General features: G+C 43.3%; 1 protein-coding gene across 2 annotated transcripts in view; it reads left to right on the plus strand.

Moving 5' to 3' along the window:
- FNDC3B (fibronectin type III domain containing 3B) overlaps positions 1-15101 on the plus strand; it is a 149599-nt gene that overhangs the window by 94217 nt on the left and 40281 nt on the right. For both annotated transcript variants that reach the window (XM_041405889.1, XM_041405890.1), the window contains 8 exons: positions 422-560; positions 884-937; positions 8618-8742; positions 10950-11124; positions 11771-11857; positions 13507-13645; positions 14190-14261; positions 14739-14857. In XM_041405889.1, coding sequence (XP_041261823.1) covers positions 422-560; positions 884-937; positions 8618-8742; positions 10950-11124; positions 11771-11857; positions 13507-13645; positions 14190-14261; positions 14739-14857 — 910 coding nt within the window. The remainder of the gene's footprint in view (positions 1-421; positions 561-883; positions 938-8617; positions 8743-10949; positions 11125-11770; positions 11858-13506; positions 13646-14189; positions 14262-14738; positions 14858-15101) is intronic.

The following is a 15101-nucleotide window of genomic DNA, read 5'->3' on the forward strand; positions in this document are numbered from 1 at the left end:
CTGGGTTATGTAGAAGATTGTACCCATGGGAGGTGACCAGCAGATACCTGCACTCAACATGGTACACGTGGATCAAGTGTAAACCAGGCGTTAAAGTTGATACCTTTTTCCCTGTTGTATTTCAAGGAGGATTTTACCAGTGTGTGGAAGCCTGGCAACAGGCAAGGAAATATTGGTGGAAAGAAAAGATAGCGAAGATAACTCAGGTCCATGGGAATATTTGCACAAAACACTGTTCCTCTCCTGCTGTAATTCTTTTGCATTCTTGTATAAGTGAAGTAAAGCTAGGATTGCCATTGGGCTGTGATAAGTCTGTCATTACTGGGTGGTGTTGGGGGTGCTTCGGTGGTCAAACACTGTGGCCAGGGCAGTGCCACTGTACCTGTCAGCACATTTATAACCCATTTCAACACTGTTCCAGGGTATATGCAACGTACAACTCAGTCAAAGGATCCTGCTCAGAGCCAGTAAGCTTCACCACTCCAAGCTCAGCACCAGAGAGTCCCTTCCCACCCAAAACCTCGCACAGGACCAAAAGCTCCTTAACCTTACAGTGGAAGGTAGGTAACACTTGGTTCAGGCAAAGCAGGGGGAAAGTACTGACAGTGAGCATAAATGTTGGAAATAATTGAAAGCTGAGACAGTCATTTTGCTGTAAGGGACTTGAACTTGCTCTGCTCTGACAAATCCCTTCCTGTGCACCGACTTGACTTTTAAAATGTAAGTGTTTCATTATGTCCGGCTTCTTCCCAGCATTCATCAAGAGGTTGCCAAGCCATGTGCAAAGCTTTGGTTTCTCTTGGAACTGCAGTCATTTGCCTGGGGGAGGTGAAGCCATTTTCTCTTACTCCCCAAATCACCTTTTGTTTATTTTTGTTCGTAGGCACCCATTGATAATGGTTCAAAAATCACCAGCTACCTTCTGGAGTGGGATGAGGTAAGTAGTAACTAGTTGAAATAAATACACAAATAAATGGCACTCCAACTTTACAAGGATTTGCTGAGTAAAGAAAAGTAATTAAATACAGGAGAAAGTAGAAATGGGAAAATGAAATCCTGATGGCATTAGGTAAAGAGTTGGAAAGGTGAAAGAGGCAGTGGGGGGAAAACTTTCAATTCAGTGTATTTTATATAGGGGTGATGTTCTGTTTCTGTGCCCTTGAAATCTTTTATCATTCATTTGGTGTACTTTATTTGTTAATTAGCATTACTTACTATTTAATTACTTGTGATGTATCTTACAGCTCTGTTCATGATCTCTTTCTTTTGCTGCTGAGTGCAGAATAAACACTTGTTCCTGCCTTAGAGGAGAAGAGTCATGATCTTGCAGAGAATGTACTCAGAATCAAAATGAGTGTCCTTTTGGACAATTAGCCCCCTTCCAGACACAAAAGGAAATAAGTTTTCTCTTAAATATCTTCTATGGTTAGTGAGCACTGTTGGGAGAATGCCCTGACAGATGATGTGCAGGATTTGTTTGGGGTGTGTTCTTGTGAGTCCTCCCTCTGTCCCTTAATTTCTGCCCCCTTTCCTTTGTACAAGCCATATTTCTGCAGAAAGCATGAGTCAGGGAGTATTATCTCTGAAAGAAAATAATAAATACTGGGTTTCAGAAAGGGCTTGGACAACATGTAAATAAAAGTCATGAGCTGGGAAGTGAAGGGTGTGAAAGGGTGTTTGGTTGTAAAGTCTGAGAAACATCTCTTGAGGTCTTCTGTAGTCTAAAAATATTCTAAAGGGAGTATTTTGTTGTGAATAGTTTTCCACCATGGCATTAGTAACACATTCCCTGCTCGTTCTGCTGCATGTTGTGTGTTTGGAGCCACTCACTGTGCAAACATTTGTTGTGTGCACTGTCACAGCTCGTGGGGTCTGCATGATGGGAAACCCTGAGAACCTGAGCTAAAGTTGAGCAATAACTTCAGAATGACTTGCTGTCCTTCTGCACATAATGGAAAGCCAAAGGTTGTCACTGAAGAAGGGAAAAAGGGGAGTGTGAAGTCTGGGAAAGGAGATAAGGAGAGATTTCTCCAAAAGCTTGGGCCGGGATGGTCCTGTTAGACCTGTGACACCTTGATTGTGCACTTGTGATTTCTTCCAAGGCTTCCAGTAACTTGGAGCTGAAGGAACAGAGCAGCACAGAGCAGTGGAAACATAGATGATTCCAGCCTGCAAAGGAAAGGGAAGCAACAGAAGGTCCTGTCAGAAGGACCATCAGCAGATAATTAATACAGTGCAAATACTGTAATGTTAATTTTGACTACATGGAGCATAGGCATACTTTTGGATATATATATAGGGCAATTCTAAAATCCTTCTGTCCTTCAAACACTTTAGTAAGAGTTTTGTCTTCAGAAAGAATGCTTATGACACCCATTTTTCACAGAGCAGTTTGGTTTAGGGTAGTTCAGCTACTAATGGGAAAAAATTAAGGCATCCAGATTCCCTTAGCCTACCTGTTTTAATTATCTTGTTTTCTCAGTAATAGCCCTGAAATCTGAGATTGTATTGGATAGCTAGCCAGCACAGATGGAAGAATAATGGCCCTGCACAAATTAATTTGGTGCATCTCCAATGGTTTGACAGGACTCCTGGATGAAATCTAGCTGTCAGGTTCTCAGACAGTTAATGCCACAGGTGTAGCTTCTCTAAAATTTTTTTAGAAAAATAAGAGATAAGAGATTTCTGTCTCTTATCTCTCTGATAAGAGACAGAAATGCAACTTTAAGCCGCTGAAATTAAAGCCTGCTATTAAAGCTTGTGAAAGGAAAAGTCTGAAGATGCAGGCTGGCTGTGCCTGGGTGTGCAGGAGCCTCATCACATGCAGTGGTGGGCTGGCAGGCTGCTGCAGTCACTTTTCCATGTGCCATGGCAGGCTGTGCCTCTGAGGTGAAGTGCATTCAGCTGGAATTCTGGCACCCAGGTACAAAAGAGGATTCACTTGCAGTGCCCTGCAGCCCCGAGCTTGGTTCTGTAAACTCCGCATAAGCAAAAGCGCTGCAGTCTCCACAAGGCCACACTGTGTCCTGGTGAAATCAAGGAATACATACATCAAGGCACAGGGGAGGGCTTGCCAGGCAGCAGCGAACACGCTGCCAGATCTCAGCTAGAGCAGCATTCATTAGCTGTGAGGCACAGGGTAAAATATAAACAGGGGAAAATCAGCCATCAGAAGGAAATTAAATCGCGGCTGCGAAGCAGAGAGGGCTTTGCAAGAGCAGAGAGCAAGAAATCTGTCAGATGATAAAGGTGGAAAAACACCCTAAAGTGGCAGCCTGCCTAGGAAGTTGAGTCCCTTCCTAGGAAAGAATGGTGTGGAAAGCCCTCACCACACTCGTGGCACACAGGTCTTGTGCAAAGGCTGCAGCTCAGACTCTGGAGACAAAGCTGGCATCAGGCACGGGAGGTGTGGAGAGGGCTGGAGGCATCCAGGCAAACACTCCAGCTGTGTCCCAGTCACACCAGTGTGTTCCCCAGCTCAAGCAGAGTTACCCCTCCAAAGGAGGGGCTCCTGCAGCCCCTTTGTGCTCCTGGCTGGGGGGGGTCACAGATGTCTGTCTGTCTGTCTGTAGGACAGTCCAGATCTCAGAGTGTGTCAGATGCTCAGCAGTATCTCACCTGGTTCCTCCTGTTTTTATGGGGCAGTTTGTAGCATCCAAAGTGCCACCAGGAGTGTAGGTGGCATCACTTGTGTGTGCAGAAAATGAACTGTGGCTGTAAAGCAGCAGCAGAAGCATTAGGTGAGGTGGGAAATTCTAGAAGATTATACTGCTTAATATGTTACTGTGCCACCCTACCCAGCTGCTGCTTCACTTTAGTTCTGAGGTTTGGGGTTTTTCCTGACCTGCAGTCTCTGAAAGGTTATTACTACATAGAACTATTCCAGTTATCCTGCATTTTTCTATCCCAGTTTGGGTTAAATGGTTTGTAATGCAACTGGTGCTACATGCTTAGTTAAGAAATACAAATGCTTTCCCTTTACTGATCCAAGTCTTTGAATTAGAGTTGTAGTACCTTGCTAATAAACTGTTATCTGTTAACATGCCTGAAGAACTATGAAGGACACTTAATTCTTTAATAGGAGAGTGAAAGATCAGTAAATGGTAGCTCAAATACACTGGATGTGCCCTAGGAAAACTTCCACTGACTCTAAAGATCTTAGGATCAGCCCGTCTCAGGTATTCTAGATTTGGGATTGGAACATGCTTGCACCACAGGTGCGTTATTTGTCTGGCAATAAAATCAGTTAAAATTAGTAATTAAGGAAAACTTCATCTTCTGGCTCTTTTGCTATGAACTTTGAACTTAAAAACCTGAACTAATCAATTGATGACTTGGTGCCAGGATTGATTATTCAGGGTAAGCAAAAAGCTAATCGGGGAAGAAATAGCATTAAAAATATACCAAACAGAAAACATGACTGTAAAGGAGGTGATGCTTTCCCTGATGCCAGCATTCATCAAAATCACTAAACTGTAACTGCACTGAAAAATGCTGCTGGCACTGCTGTAAGAACCAGGCCTTTGTTACTAATTAGATGTGAAATGCTTGTTGTGTGATTAAGTGGTAGTAAATAAATGTTTCTCTTGTGTATATGGATAGCCAGAGTATCCTATTCATTCTCGGTGGGAAAGGGCAGGAATGTTCCTGAGCCACAGACAAGGACATCCCTCTCACGCAGTGTGTGTCCCTGTTCTGTGTAGAGCTCAAAGCAGCTTTAATTCTTACCCAGTAAGCTGCTCATTTTAATTTACTCCATAGAGAGACTGATACAATACCACACTATTTAATGATTTGATGATAGATAGTTAATAATGAAGTTTACATAGAAATAAATGGGAATAATTTTGTTCTGCCACAAAGTTTTAAATTCCTGGAGGTAGCAGAGATGTGCTTGTTTATGCCAGCTGATAATCTGAGCCAGGCATCTCAGTGGTGATCCACCAGAGTTGGGTACAGGGAGCTCCATGTTTGTGTTTGTTCACCTACCTGCCCTCTGAGTTTGTTCTGCGGCTGTGCCACTCTTGTGAGATATGCAGGAGGAGAGCCTTGCATAAAATTGGGGTTTGTGTATAATTTAGGGATGTTTTGTAGGTCCTTTGCTGCCTTCTGAGTGTTTGTGTGTAGAGAAAACTCAGTAACTTGTATAACTGGCAGAGTAAATGCTTTGCAGAGATCTGAGGGTGTGCTGCACTAATTGTTGACAGTTTGCTCCACAGCTCTGTGTCAGACAGAATTTCAGTCTGTTCCTTTTTATTGCCAACACGACCCAAACACAGAAGCCAGTGCTGGTGTGGCCACAGCAGATGTCAGTCCTGCATCCTGCTCCCAGAAGTGGTGCTGAGCTTTGCTTCAGTCCTGTGCAGGGCTGTGCTCCATTCCTGCCCTGCTGGACCTGCAGCAGCCCCTTCCTCCTCTCGGCTTTATTTACTGGGAATGCAGCAGGGAGCTCAGTCAACAAAACCCATTTCAAATCCCTTCTTCAGTAAATGCACTCTCCAAAGAAAATCAAGCAGCCTGCGTTGAGTGAGTGTGCAGCTTGAAATATTGCAGAAATAGCAGGCAGAGCTCTGAATTGTGTTTAAAGGCTGTGCTGGAGCGTTGTGCAATGCAGGACGGATTTGTGGAGCTGAATTGTCCTCGTTTCCTCAGGGTGCTGATGGTCCTTCACAGGGTGGGCTGTCCTGGAGGAGAAAAGGGAACCCAGGCTGGAGAAGGCAGGAGAAGACTTCCCCAGGCTGGGGAAATCAGACAGCGCTCTCCCTCTGAAATCTGGGGATTACAAATCCTCGCAGAAATGATACAGTGTATTTTAAGCAACTTACGAAACATTATTTGAAGGATTAAAAACTTGGATGCCGAGTGTACAAAGAATAGGAGAAGGATTCTGGGAAAGCTGTAAGACTCCTGGGTGGCAGCCAGTACCAGCCTGCCAGTTGTTCCTGTCTATAATTATGCCAGCATTAGTGCTTTCATAAATCTTGGGAGAGAAGGAGCGGAGAGGCTATTTCCAGGCTATTAATGCCAGGATAATTAGAAATATCGGCCAGCCTCTCCAATTAGTGCCAATAGAATCCAAAATACCAGCCAGTCTGAGTAATCTGAATACCAGTTGGTCTCTGAGTGAGTCTGGGGAATGTACAATACCAGTTCTGGAAGTGAAATATGTACAATATCAGGGTTTGTACTGTTATAAAGTTAAGGATACCTTAAATGTTTGGCAATCATGGCAAAATTTTAGCCAGCCAGGCTGACAAATGAGAGTTTGCTTGGCCCATTGCTCTCAGTTCAGGCATTGTGCTATAGGTGAGATTTTTCCATGATTTCCCTTTTTTTTCCCCAGCATTGTTTTATTGACCATATGCTTAGCAATTGGTCACTTTGTTCTCTTGGAAAAAAAGCATAGGAAAATTATTTTTTAAAAAGGCATTCTTAAACAGAAATCCAAAATTAAATTATTTCAGTTATTTATAAGCAGTGAAGTCATTAAAGAGTTGAGGAAAATTAATTTAAGGCAACTCAACCTGTAAAAGAGTTTGCATAGGGGGAAAAAATCTATTTTTAGTAGTGCTGAACTGATGAATGGATATTTTACTGAAACATAAGATTTCTAATTAGGTTTTGTATAGTCTGCATTTTAAATATATTACTGCTGAGCTGAGAAGTATGCTCACCTGTTATTTTTGTGCTAAAGAAATTCTATCATAGAACCCTGTAACTAGGAATTCTATCATGGCACTGTACGGCTAGGGATTTCAGATCTGAAAATATTTTCCTCATTTACAAAATGTTTTTGCTTTGGATTTCATGATTCTTTTCCAATTCCCCTCCTAAATTTACCTGAGCTGTGCAGTAATGCTGCAGCTGGAGCAGGTGGGTGAAGCTGAAGGAGATTGTGTGTAAAGGAGTTCTAGAACAAGTGTAGGCTCTCACTGTATAAATAAAAGTTCTGGCTGTTTGCCAGCGTGCTAAACGTCCCTTCAGTGCCTCCACACTCTTGTGCTCTGCTGGAAATCTGGCTGTTTCTGGCCTGATAAACACATTCTGGAGGTTCACTACTCTTGTGCTCTGCTGGAAATCTGTGTGGCTGTTTCTGGCCTGATAAACACATTCTGGAGGTTCACTACAAACGTTTCAGGGAGTTTTTCCTTCTGTGTCACAGTCCGAAGGAGAAGAAGTAGAAGTTGGCAGGGGCTGGAGAGTGGGCCAGTGAAAAATGCTTGTCCCACTCAGGCATTTCTGAGCTCTTCAGTGGTGATGTTCTGGGCATGGAGGAGGAGCAGCGTGTGTGGGAGGGCAGAGTGAGCCCAAGGAGGCACAGCAGGTGAGGCTCTTGGCCTCGGGGGGATGCCCGTGTAAATAGTACAATTAAAATTAAAAATGGTTACAGACACGTGCCAAAACTAGTAAATGGCTCAGCAGAGCTTTTCAGTCAGAAGAAGTTGCAGAGATGGACATAACCCTGTCTCCTGCACGTGCTGGAGCCATGGGTGTGCTTTGTCAGGCTTCCATTCTGGTGGGCTTTTGGGTACTTGATAAAGTAATTGTCCAATAATTTTGTATTTGAGTACTGAAATTAAAACTTCTTTCAGCTGTTCCAGTTCTGGTACATGTTATTTATGAGGAGCTGAGCAGTCCATGCCCTTTCTCCTGAAAGATTTCAAGCTACCTGTTTTCCATATGTGGCCTAGAATGAGTCCAGATATTCCCTGCTACTTCAGGGTCTCTGTCCTGCAGACTGCTGGGCTTTATTCCTGCCCCAGGGTGTACCAAGCTGCACTGATAAGGGTTTGGTTTTGTTTTAAATGTGGTGGGGTCAGGGGGAGAACTTCTGAGTGTCCTTGTGCTCGGCGGTGCTGAGGTACCAGCCAATCCCTAAGGAAGTGTTTGGGAGCTGGAGAAGTGTCTCCATCCCCTCTGGGCTGCTGCCTCGTGCTGTCTTTACCAGGATGGATCATTGCTCCAGGTCACGGTGATGTGAAGCTCCCAAAAACCATCCCTCTGGCAAACAGCTTCCTTAACAAAGTTACAAGCTTCCCCAAAAAACCCCGTTCACTCATCACACACGGTGTGCTCCGGGCAGTGGGGTGGGTGCAGAGCCTGGCACGCTGGATTTTCCTCTGGCACGAGGAAATTTTGGCCTGGAGAGCGGGGGAAGGTCCCACCCAGCTTGTCCTGCTGGCTCTGGCGGTGCTGGACCGTGGGGAGCGAGAGCCCTCTTGTGGGATTGGGAATTGCTGAGACAATCCCAGCGAGGGATGCACGGGGGCAGGACAGTGCTGGCGTAGAAGTGTTGGCTGTGCCTTTCCCCTGCTCCTGTGGCCGAGGAGATTCAGAGATTCGTTTCATTCATAATTTTCCCACTTTTTTGTTTGTGAGTGGGTAAATGGCATTTCAAGCTGCAGCTGTAGGCGCATCTCACCACTCCCAGAAGGTGAGAAGGGATGTGACAGCAGGCAGGCTGTGCTGAGCTCTGTGATTTTCAGAGCACAGCAGTGCTCGCACGGCTTCCTTTACGAGAACATCTAATTCTGATATCACTTAACAGCTCCCTCTGAACCGAGCGTGGCGTGGTTTTGTTTCATAGCCATCCAATTACAGATTTCTCTCTTTCTAGGGAAAGAGGAACAGTGGTTTCAGAGAATGTTACTTTGGGAGCCAGAAGCATTGCAAGCTGACCAAGCTGTGCCCAGCTCTGGGTTACACCTTCCGCCTGGCGGCCCAGAACGACGTCGGTACTAGGTGAGTTCCTCAGAGAGCTTGGGAGCTTTCCTGAGAAAAAGTGCTGGTTGAAAAGTTCACCCATCAACACCAGCATAAAGAGGAATTTCTTGGGGGGGTTTGTTTCTTTTCTCTTCATGGTTTCAAGTTAAATATCTGACATTTGCTCTGTTGTTAATGCTTCAAGGTAAGTCAGGCTTTCCTTGGTGATGCCCTTCACCTCCCAGGGAATTGCTGTGTACCTTCAGCGTGATGAGATCAGCCTGAGCAGATAGGCTCCTTTTGAGGTGTTAAAAGGTGTTTTGTGGTCTGTGCCTAATACAAAAAGAATACATCTGTTATGTAAAATTCCCACTAGGGACCTCTGTGAACCAAGAAAAACAAGCAAGGGGAAGTTGAGTTACAGATTTTGAAAGGAATCTTGATATATTTATTTTTCTGGTTTAAAGCAAAGCCCTTCTGTCTCTTTTCAGCAGTACAGTCCCTTCCTTCTTCAGGACTGGCAGGGCTGGCTGATGGGGTGGGAAAGAAGGGAGAGACAGGCAGGGCTGAGAGAGGACAGACACATCCAAGGCACTGAAAGATGGGGATTAGCTTCTGCTTTTCCTTGCACACAAACTGATGGACTCACATGGAGATGGGTGAGAAATCAGACTTAGTTCAGTCCTCTGGGAGCTGCTGGGTAACTCTGGGATGAAATATGCTGCAGCTGAGGGGCAGAGTTTGCCCAGAGAGATGATGTGCTGCAGGAGCAGAGTGTGCTCCTGGGCTCAGGCAAGCAGGGCAGGCCAGGAAAGGTTTAGCCGTGAAGAAGCCAAACACCCAGAGCCCTTGTGCACTCCTTTATTGTCCTCCCTAGCTAAACAGGATCTAATCATTATTACAAGGACACAGAAGAAACACCAGTGGTATAGAACAATGTGTTTTGTGGAGGGAGACTCCTGCATTGTTCTCTCTTCTCAAGCACAAGCCTCTCAGTAATTTATAGCTTTAGAAAGCTTCTTTATTCCTGTTCCTGTGTTTTGCCTGACATGGACTGAGACCACTCGTGTGCACAGAGTCCCTTTTCCCAACTTCTTGCAAGATTAATTCCTTCCCCATTGAAGTAATACTCAGTGTGGAGGGAGAGGGGGGCTGAGCTGGAGCTGCTGAGTGTAACTGGAAGGGAATTGGGTTTGTGCAGAGTTCCCAGTTCTGGCATCTCTTTTCTTTGCCAGGTTCCAGATTTTTAAAATATCTTAGTGCATGTTTCAACACTCCCCCCCCTTTTCTTAGTTTGTTCTCTTTCTCCATTTTTTCTTTCCCCTCAGGCTATTGAGGAAGGAGTGAGCTAAAAACTATTTATGGTCAGCTGTTCTGTGCTAATCTGTGAGATAAGCACCAGCAACACATGCCTTATTTTTATAGACAGCACTCAAAATTAAGGCATGATAATGTCATCTAACACTCCATGTCATGAGATGGTTTTGGTTTGTTGTAATGCTTGTGGACTTAGCATGTGTGATGATTTTTGTCTTGTTTGGATTTTAGTTATAGGTGCTTTATTTAAATATAAGTGTATTTCAACAAATAGGTTATTTTTAAGAAAGAAGATTCGGAATAAGGAGATTTGGCTTTTTTTGTTTAAGTTCATGGTGTGACTTTAATGCAGAAAATAAGTTTTTTACTTTGGAAACAGATTTGAAAATTGCAAGAATGTCACCTTCCTTTGAGAGCTTGATCAGAGTTTACAGAATTTGTATTCTGAACATCTCGGGTTCAACATCCAAAGGTTGAACACTTGAAGCTTTATGTCCTGTACTCTAGTTCCCCTTTGTTAAATGAGACTTTCCTCAGAGTTAATATTTTCAGGCTTTCAGATGTTTTTTTCCAGTGTTATTGTGGTGAGGTCTGTAAAAATGACTGTGAGGACACATTATCCTGCGTTTTATTGCTGTTCTTAGTTCTGACATTTCCTAACTGAGTATTCATCTTTTCCACCTGAGAAATTTGAACTTTGTCCAAATTTTTTGAAAATTTGAAATATTTCTCTAAGTACATTGAGGTTTAGGTTTCTTTAGCTTGGTGTTTTTGCGGTGGTGGGGTGGGTTTATTTGGGTTATTTTTTTGCTTTTTTGGTTGTTGTTGTGTTGTTTTTTGGGTTTTTTGTTTGTTTCATTGTTTGGGGGGGATTTGGAGGTTTGTTTGTCTGTGTTTAATATTTCTCTCTCTGCTCTGTCTCTGAGCAGTGGGTACAGCCAGGAGGTGGTTTGCTACACTGCAGGCAATATTCCTCAGACCCCTTCTGCACCACGGCTCATTCGAGCTGGTGTGACGTGGATCTCATTGCAGTGGAACAAAGTAGAGGGATGCACACCAGAGGAAGTGATTTCCTACACCCTGGAAATTCAGGAAGAAGATAATGTGAGTGCTGTGATGCCATAAAGTGCATGACTTAAACTGAGTTTTGATTTATTAACTGGAGATCACAGGGAAGCAGCATGGACTGCTCCTTTGGAGGGCCTTCCAGGAGTACTGGGAACTTGGCAGGGTGGAGCTCTGTGATTTGCTCTGCTGCACAGCAGAATTAGCAATCCTTAGCTGAAAATCTCTGCTGTCATCTATCATTGCTTACAAAGCCACACAGGATTCTGTGAGGTACAGGGCAGCTTGTCCTTAGCCAGGTCAGTCTGCCATGTCCTCCTGGCTAATCCTTGGTGGGCTTGTGTTCTGTCACTTCCAATTCTGTAGCAGGTCAAACTGCCACGATTGGTTTTGTGCTTATTTTGCAGCAAAATTACCTTATTCAGGGCAGCTGCAATGTGGTTTTTTCTTAAAAAAAAAGGTATTGTGGCCTTGCGGTTTAAAACTAGTGGTAGTAATAATAATTAATATTGTTATATATATTTTATGTTTGGTGGGTTTTTTTGTTTGTTTTTTGTTTCTTTTTTTAAAAGCACTCAGCTATAAATCCCCTTTTCTGTAACATGTTGTAGGTACAGACTAACACAGGGAACACTTTCTCAGACTCCTCAGTTATGAAAATTTGTTTGGTTTTGTATTTTTTTAGGACAGCGTGTTTCACCCAAAGTACACTGGAGAGGAGCAAGCCTGTACTGTGAAGAATCTCAGAAGAAGCACACAGTATAAATTCAGGGTAATGTCTTTTTCCTCTTGTCATTGTGTAGTGTTTTCTGTTTTGGGCTTTTTCCAGGCACTATAGGAATCCTTTAGTGCTCCCTCCAAAACTGAGTCATCAAATACAAATTTGCTTTCTACTGTGACCTAATATATTAAACTGTTAGTTGTATTTCTGCCTTTATCACACAGGAGATACTGTTGCTCAGACTTTGGGGGAGCAATCACAGTTCTCAGTACCATGTAGGAGGATGTTGTAAAACTGTAGCTCAGGGTGTGAGGTGGTCATAGTCGGCTGCATTGCTCCCAAAAACCTGCTCCCTGGTGACAAATGCCATCTCACTTCTACAGAATGCAGCAAATACTGTCAGGTGCCCAGCCAGCACAGGGGCCTGTGTTCCCCTGGCAGCCACACAATGAAGCTTTTCTGTCTCATGTGCCAACGTGGCTGGTTCTGGAGCTAGTTTTTAGCAGGTGTTGGTGTCTTCTCCTCGGTGGATGCTCTAGAGTCTTCCTGCAAACACCAAATTCAGCATTTTCCTCTGTGTGCTGAGGTCTCTGATCACAGCACAGTGCTGGGTGCTGCTGTTGAGGAGAAGGCAGTGGGGTTATCCAGGATCAGCTGTGGTGCTGCTGTCCATCCATCCTGACTGTCCCCTGCAGTGGCTCCACGAGAGGTGCCACCCATGTGTGGTGTACCTCTGGAGATGACCAGAAGCTGTGTGTGGGGCCTAGGCCGTGGCTTCTCTGGATTTTAGTAGAGTCAGGAGTAACAAAACGAAAAATCACAGAGTCATAGAATGGTTTGGGTTGGAAAATCACCTGATTCCAACCCTCCTGCTGTGGACAGGGACGCCTCCCACTAGACCAGAGTGCTCCAACCTGGCCTTGAACACTTCTGTTCATTCAGCATTCACAGCTTCTCTGAGCAGCCTGTGCCAGCCCTCAGCACCCTCACAGGGAATTCTCTTTTCCTTCTTTGTGGGACAGAAAACCTTGTGAAGTTACCTGAACTACCCAAAGGATTGGGAAGTTTTTGTGCTGTCACTCTGAGATGATGCCTTTTAGCTTAGTGTTCTAAAGGCTGCTGTGGCTGGTGAGAGAGGAGAACCCTTAGTTCTTCTTTGCAGCCCTGCTTTCAAATTAAACATGGGTTTTACAAAACTGCATTGCTATCAGAACAAATTTGTAGCCTGGTGTCGCTGGCTACAGGCACAACTTTGATCTGACTCTCAATTGTGTGATTATTGATACTCTGAATTACTTTGTAAAGAGCAGTTAGAAATACCTCCAAAACAAAAATACCAAAGTTATTGTTATAGTTCTATTGTTTTGTTATTGTTATAGTTCTCTTATTTTTCTTTTATGAGGAAACTACTTCTTGCAAGTTGACCACTATTTATTTTTAAAAAGTGACTTTTCTTTTTCTTTAAAGGGAAAACCAGCACTGCTTTTATCCTAAACATGTCATGATCTCTTGCTGATGGAGGGAGGGGAAGAAATCAGTGCAGTTTGTAAAGGAACATGATGACAATCTAATATCTGTTACTACAATCCCACACACTTTGAGATGTGACATTTGTGCAATTACTGAAAGAAGCCTGTTGCAGAGCTGCCAGAAGTGCAGTTGCAGTGAGCAAGGACAAACTTCTTGTGGTTTTGTTTCAGCTGTTTGCTTCCAACGTGGAAGGGAAGAGTTCTCCCAGCGAGGTGTTGGTCTGCACGACCAGCCCAGACAGGCCAGGACCTCCCACCAGACCCGTGATCAAGGGGCCAATAACATCTCATGGCTTCAGTGTGAAGTGGGGTAAGCCAGCTCAGACTGATGGAGCAGAGGAGCTTGGGGTCGTAAGAAATTCAAATAAAATCGCCTAAATATGTGTTAGAACTTGGATTTTTTTCATGCTCCTTCTCAGCCCAAAGTTGAATGTGTTTGGAGAACTTGACAGCTTAATTTTTTTTTAATATTCTAAAAGGTGTGTAGTGGCTTTTATGTGTTCAGAAGCAAAAATGTTTTGGTTTTGATTAACTCACACTCAAATGCATCTTCAGGCTTTTCACTCTCCATTTCATGTCCCAATGCAGCTCCATTCCAGCTGCTTCCTTTATTAATGTGGCAGACCTCCACACAGCTTCCCTTTCAGTGCTTTTTCCATACATTTTGTTTGGATCATTATTATCCAGCAGCCTTAGTCTGATTCATGCTGAAAACAAATTTATGTTACCCATTTCTGCTGCACATAACCTGGTGTAGTTCCTGTGGAGGAATTTGTGGAGAAGGAGCTGGATCAGGAGCAGGTTTGGTAATTGTTTTGTTATCTTTCACTCCTATTCTTGTCTGATTTTTTCAGATCCTCCACAGGATAATGGTGGTTCAGAAATCCTAAAGTATCTGCTGGAGATTTCTCAAGGAAGTCCAGAAGGTAAACTTGAGACAAGTTGTCTCAATTTCAAAACACTGTGGCTACTATATGGAAGTCCTGATTCTTTAGATTTTTATAATTAATGCTCTAATAATGTGATTAAAACAGTTGTGTACTTTTCAGGATTCCTGGGTGAGCTGGGGTTGGATTTTGGGAAGGTTTTGTAGTGGGTTTTTAGGTATCCTCTTTTTATTAACAATGACAGAACTTTACGTTATATGGCTAGAAATATTTTTATGTATATTTGTGTGCATATATTTGCACATTTATACATTATATATAATACTCATGTTTATTTGTAAATATATGTATTTGCATATATGTCTATGTGTTATGTCTTCAAGTGGAAAATAGCATTCATAGTAATACTAATGATTTTCCTGAAATACACCATTTGTGTAAGATTTTCCTTTCTCCTATTCACTCCTAAATGTGTTGCTTTCCACTTCTTTAAACTTGGATATATCTTATTTTTAGCAAATCAGTGGGAAGTGGCCTATAGTGGCTCAGCTACAGAATACACCTGTACTCACTTGAAACCAGGCACTTTGTACAAACTCCGGGCGTGCTGTATCAGCACTGGTGGACACAGTCAGGTGGGTATTATCTAACAATAAGGGCTATTTGGTTTATATTTTTCAGAGATTTATCTGCTAATTTTGGTTAAATACTTCTGCTTTCAAAAGAAGGCAAATGTTTTCCCTGTAGCATAGTGAAACTACACTGATTGCTGTTAATCTCATGCTGCAAGTTGCTGAAATTTAGATTTCTATGTGTACATAATTTTCTTTTCAGCAAGCTGCAATTTAGTGAGATTTGGTTTCCTCAGAACCAATCTGT

The sequence above is a fragment of the Onychostruthus taczanowskii genome, unplaced genomic scaffold (assembly GCF_017590055.1).
Source record: "Onychostruthus taczanowskii isolate IOZ18803 unplaced genomic scaffold, ASM1759005v1 scaffold24, whole genome shotgun sequence".
Lineage (NCBI taxonomy): Eukaryota > Metazoa > Chordata > Aves > Passeriformes > Passeridae > Onychostruthus > Onychostruthus taczanowskii.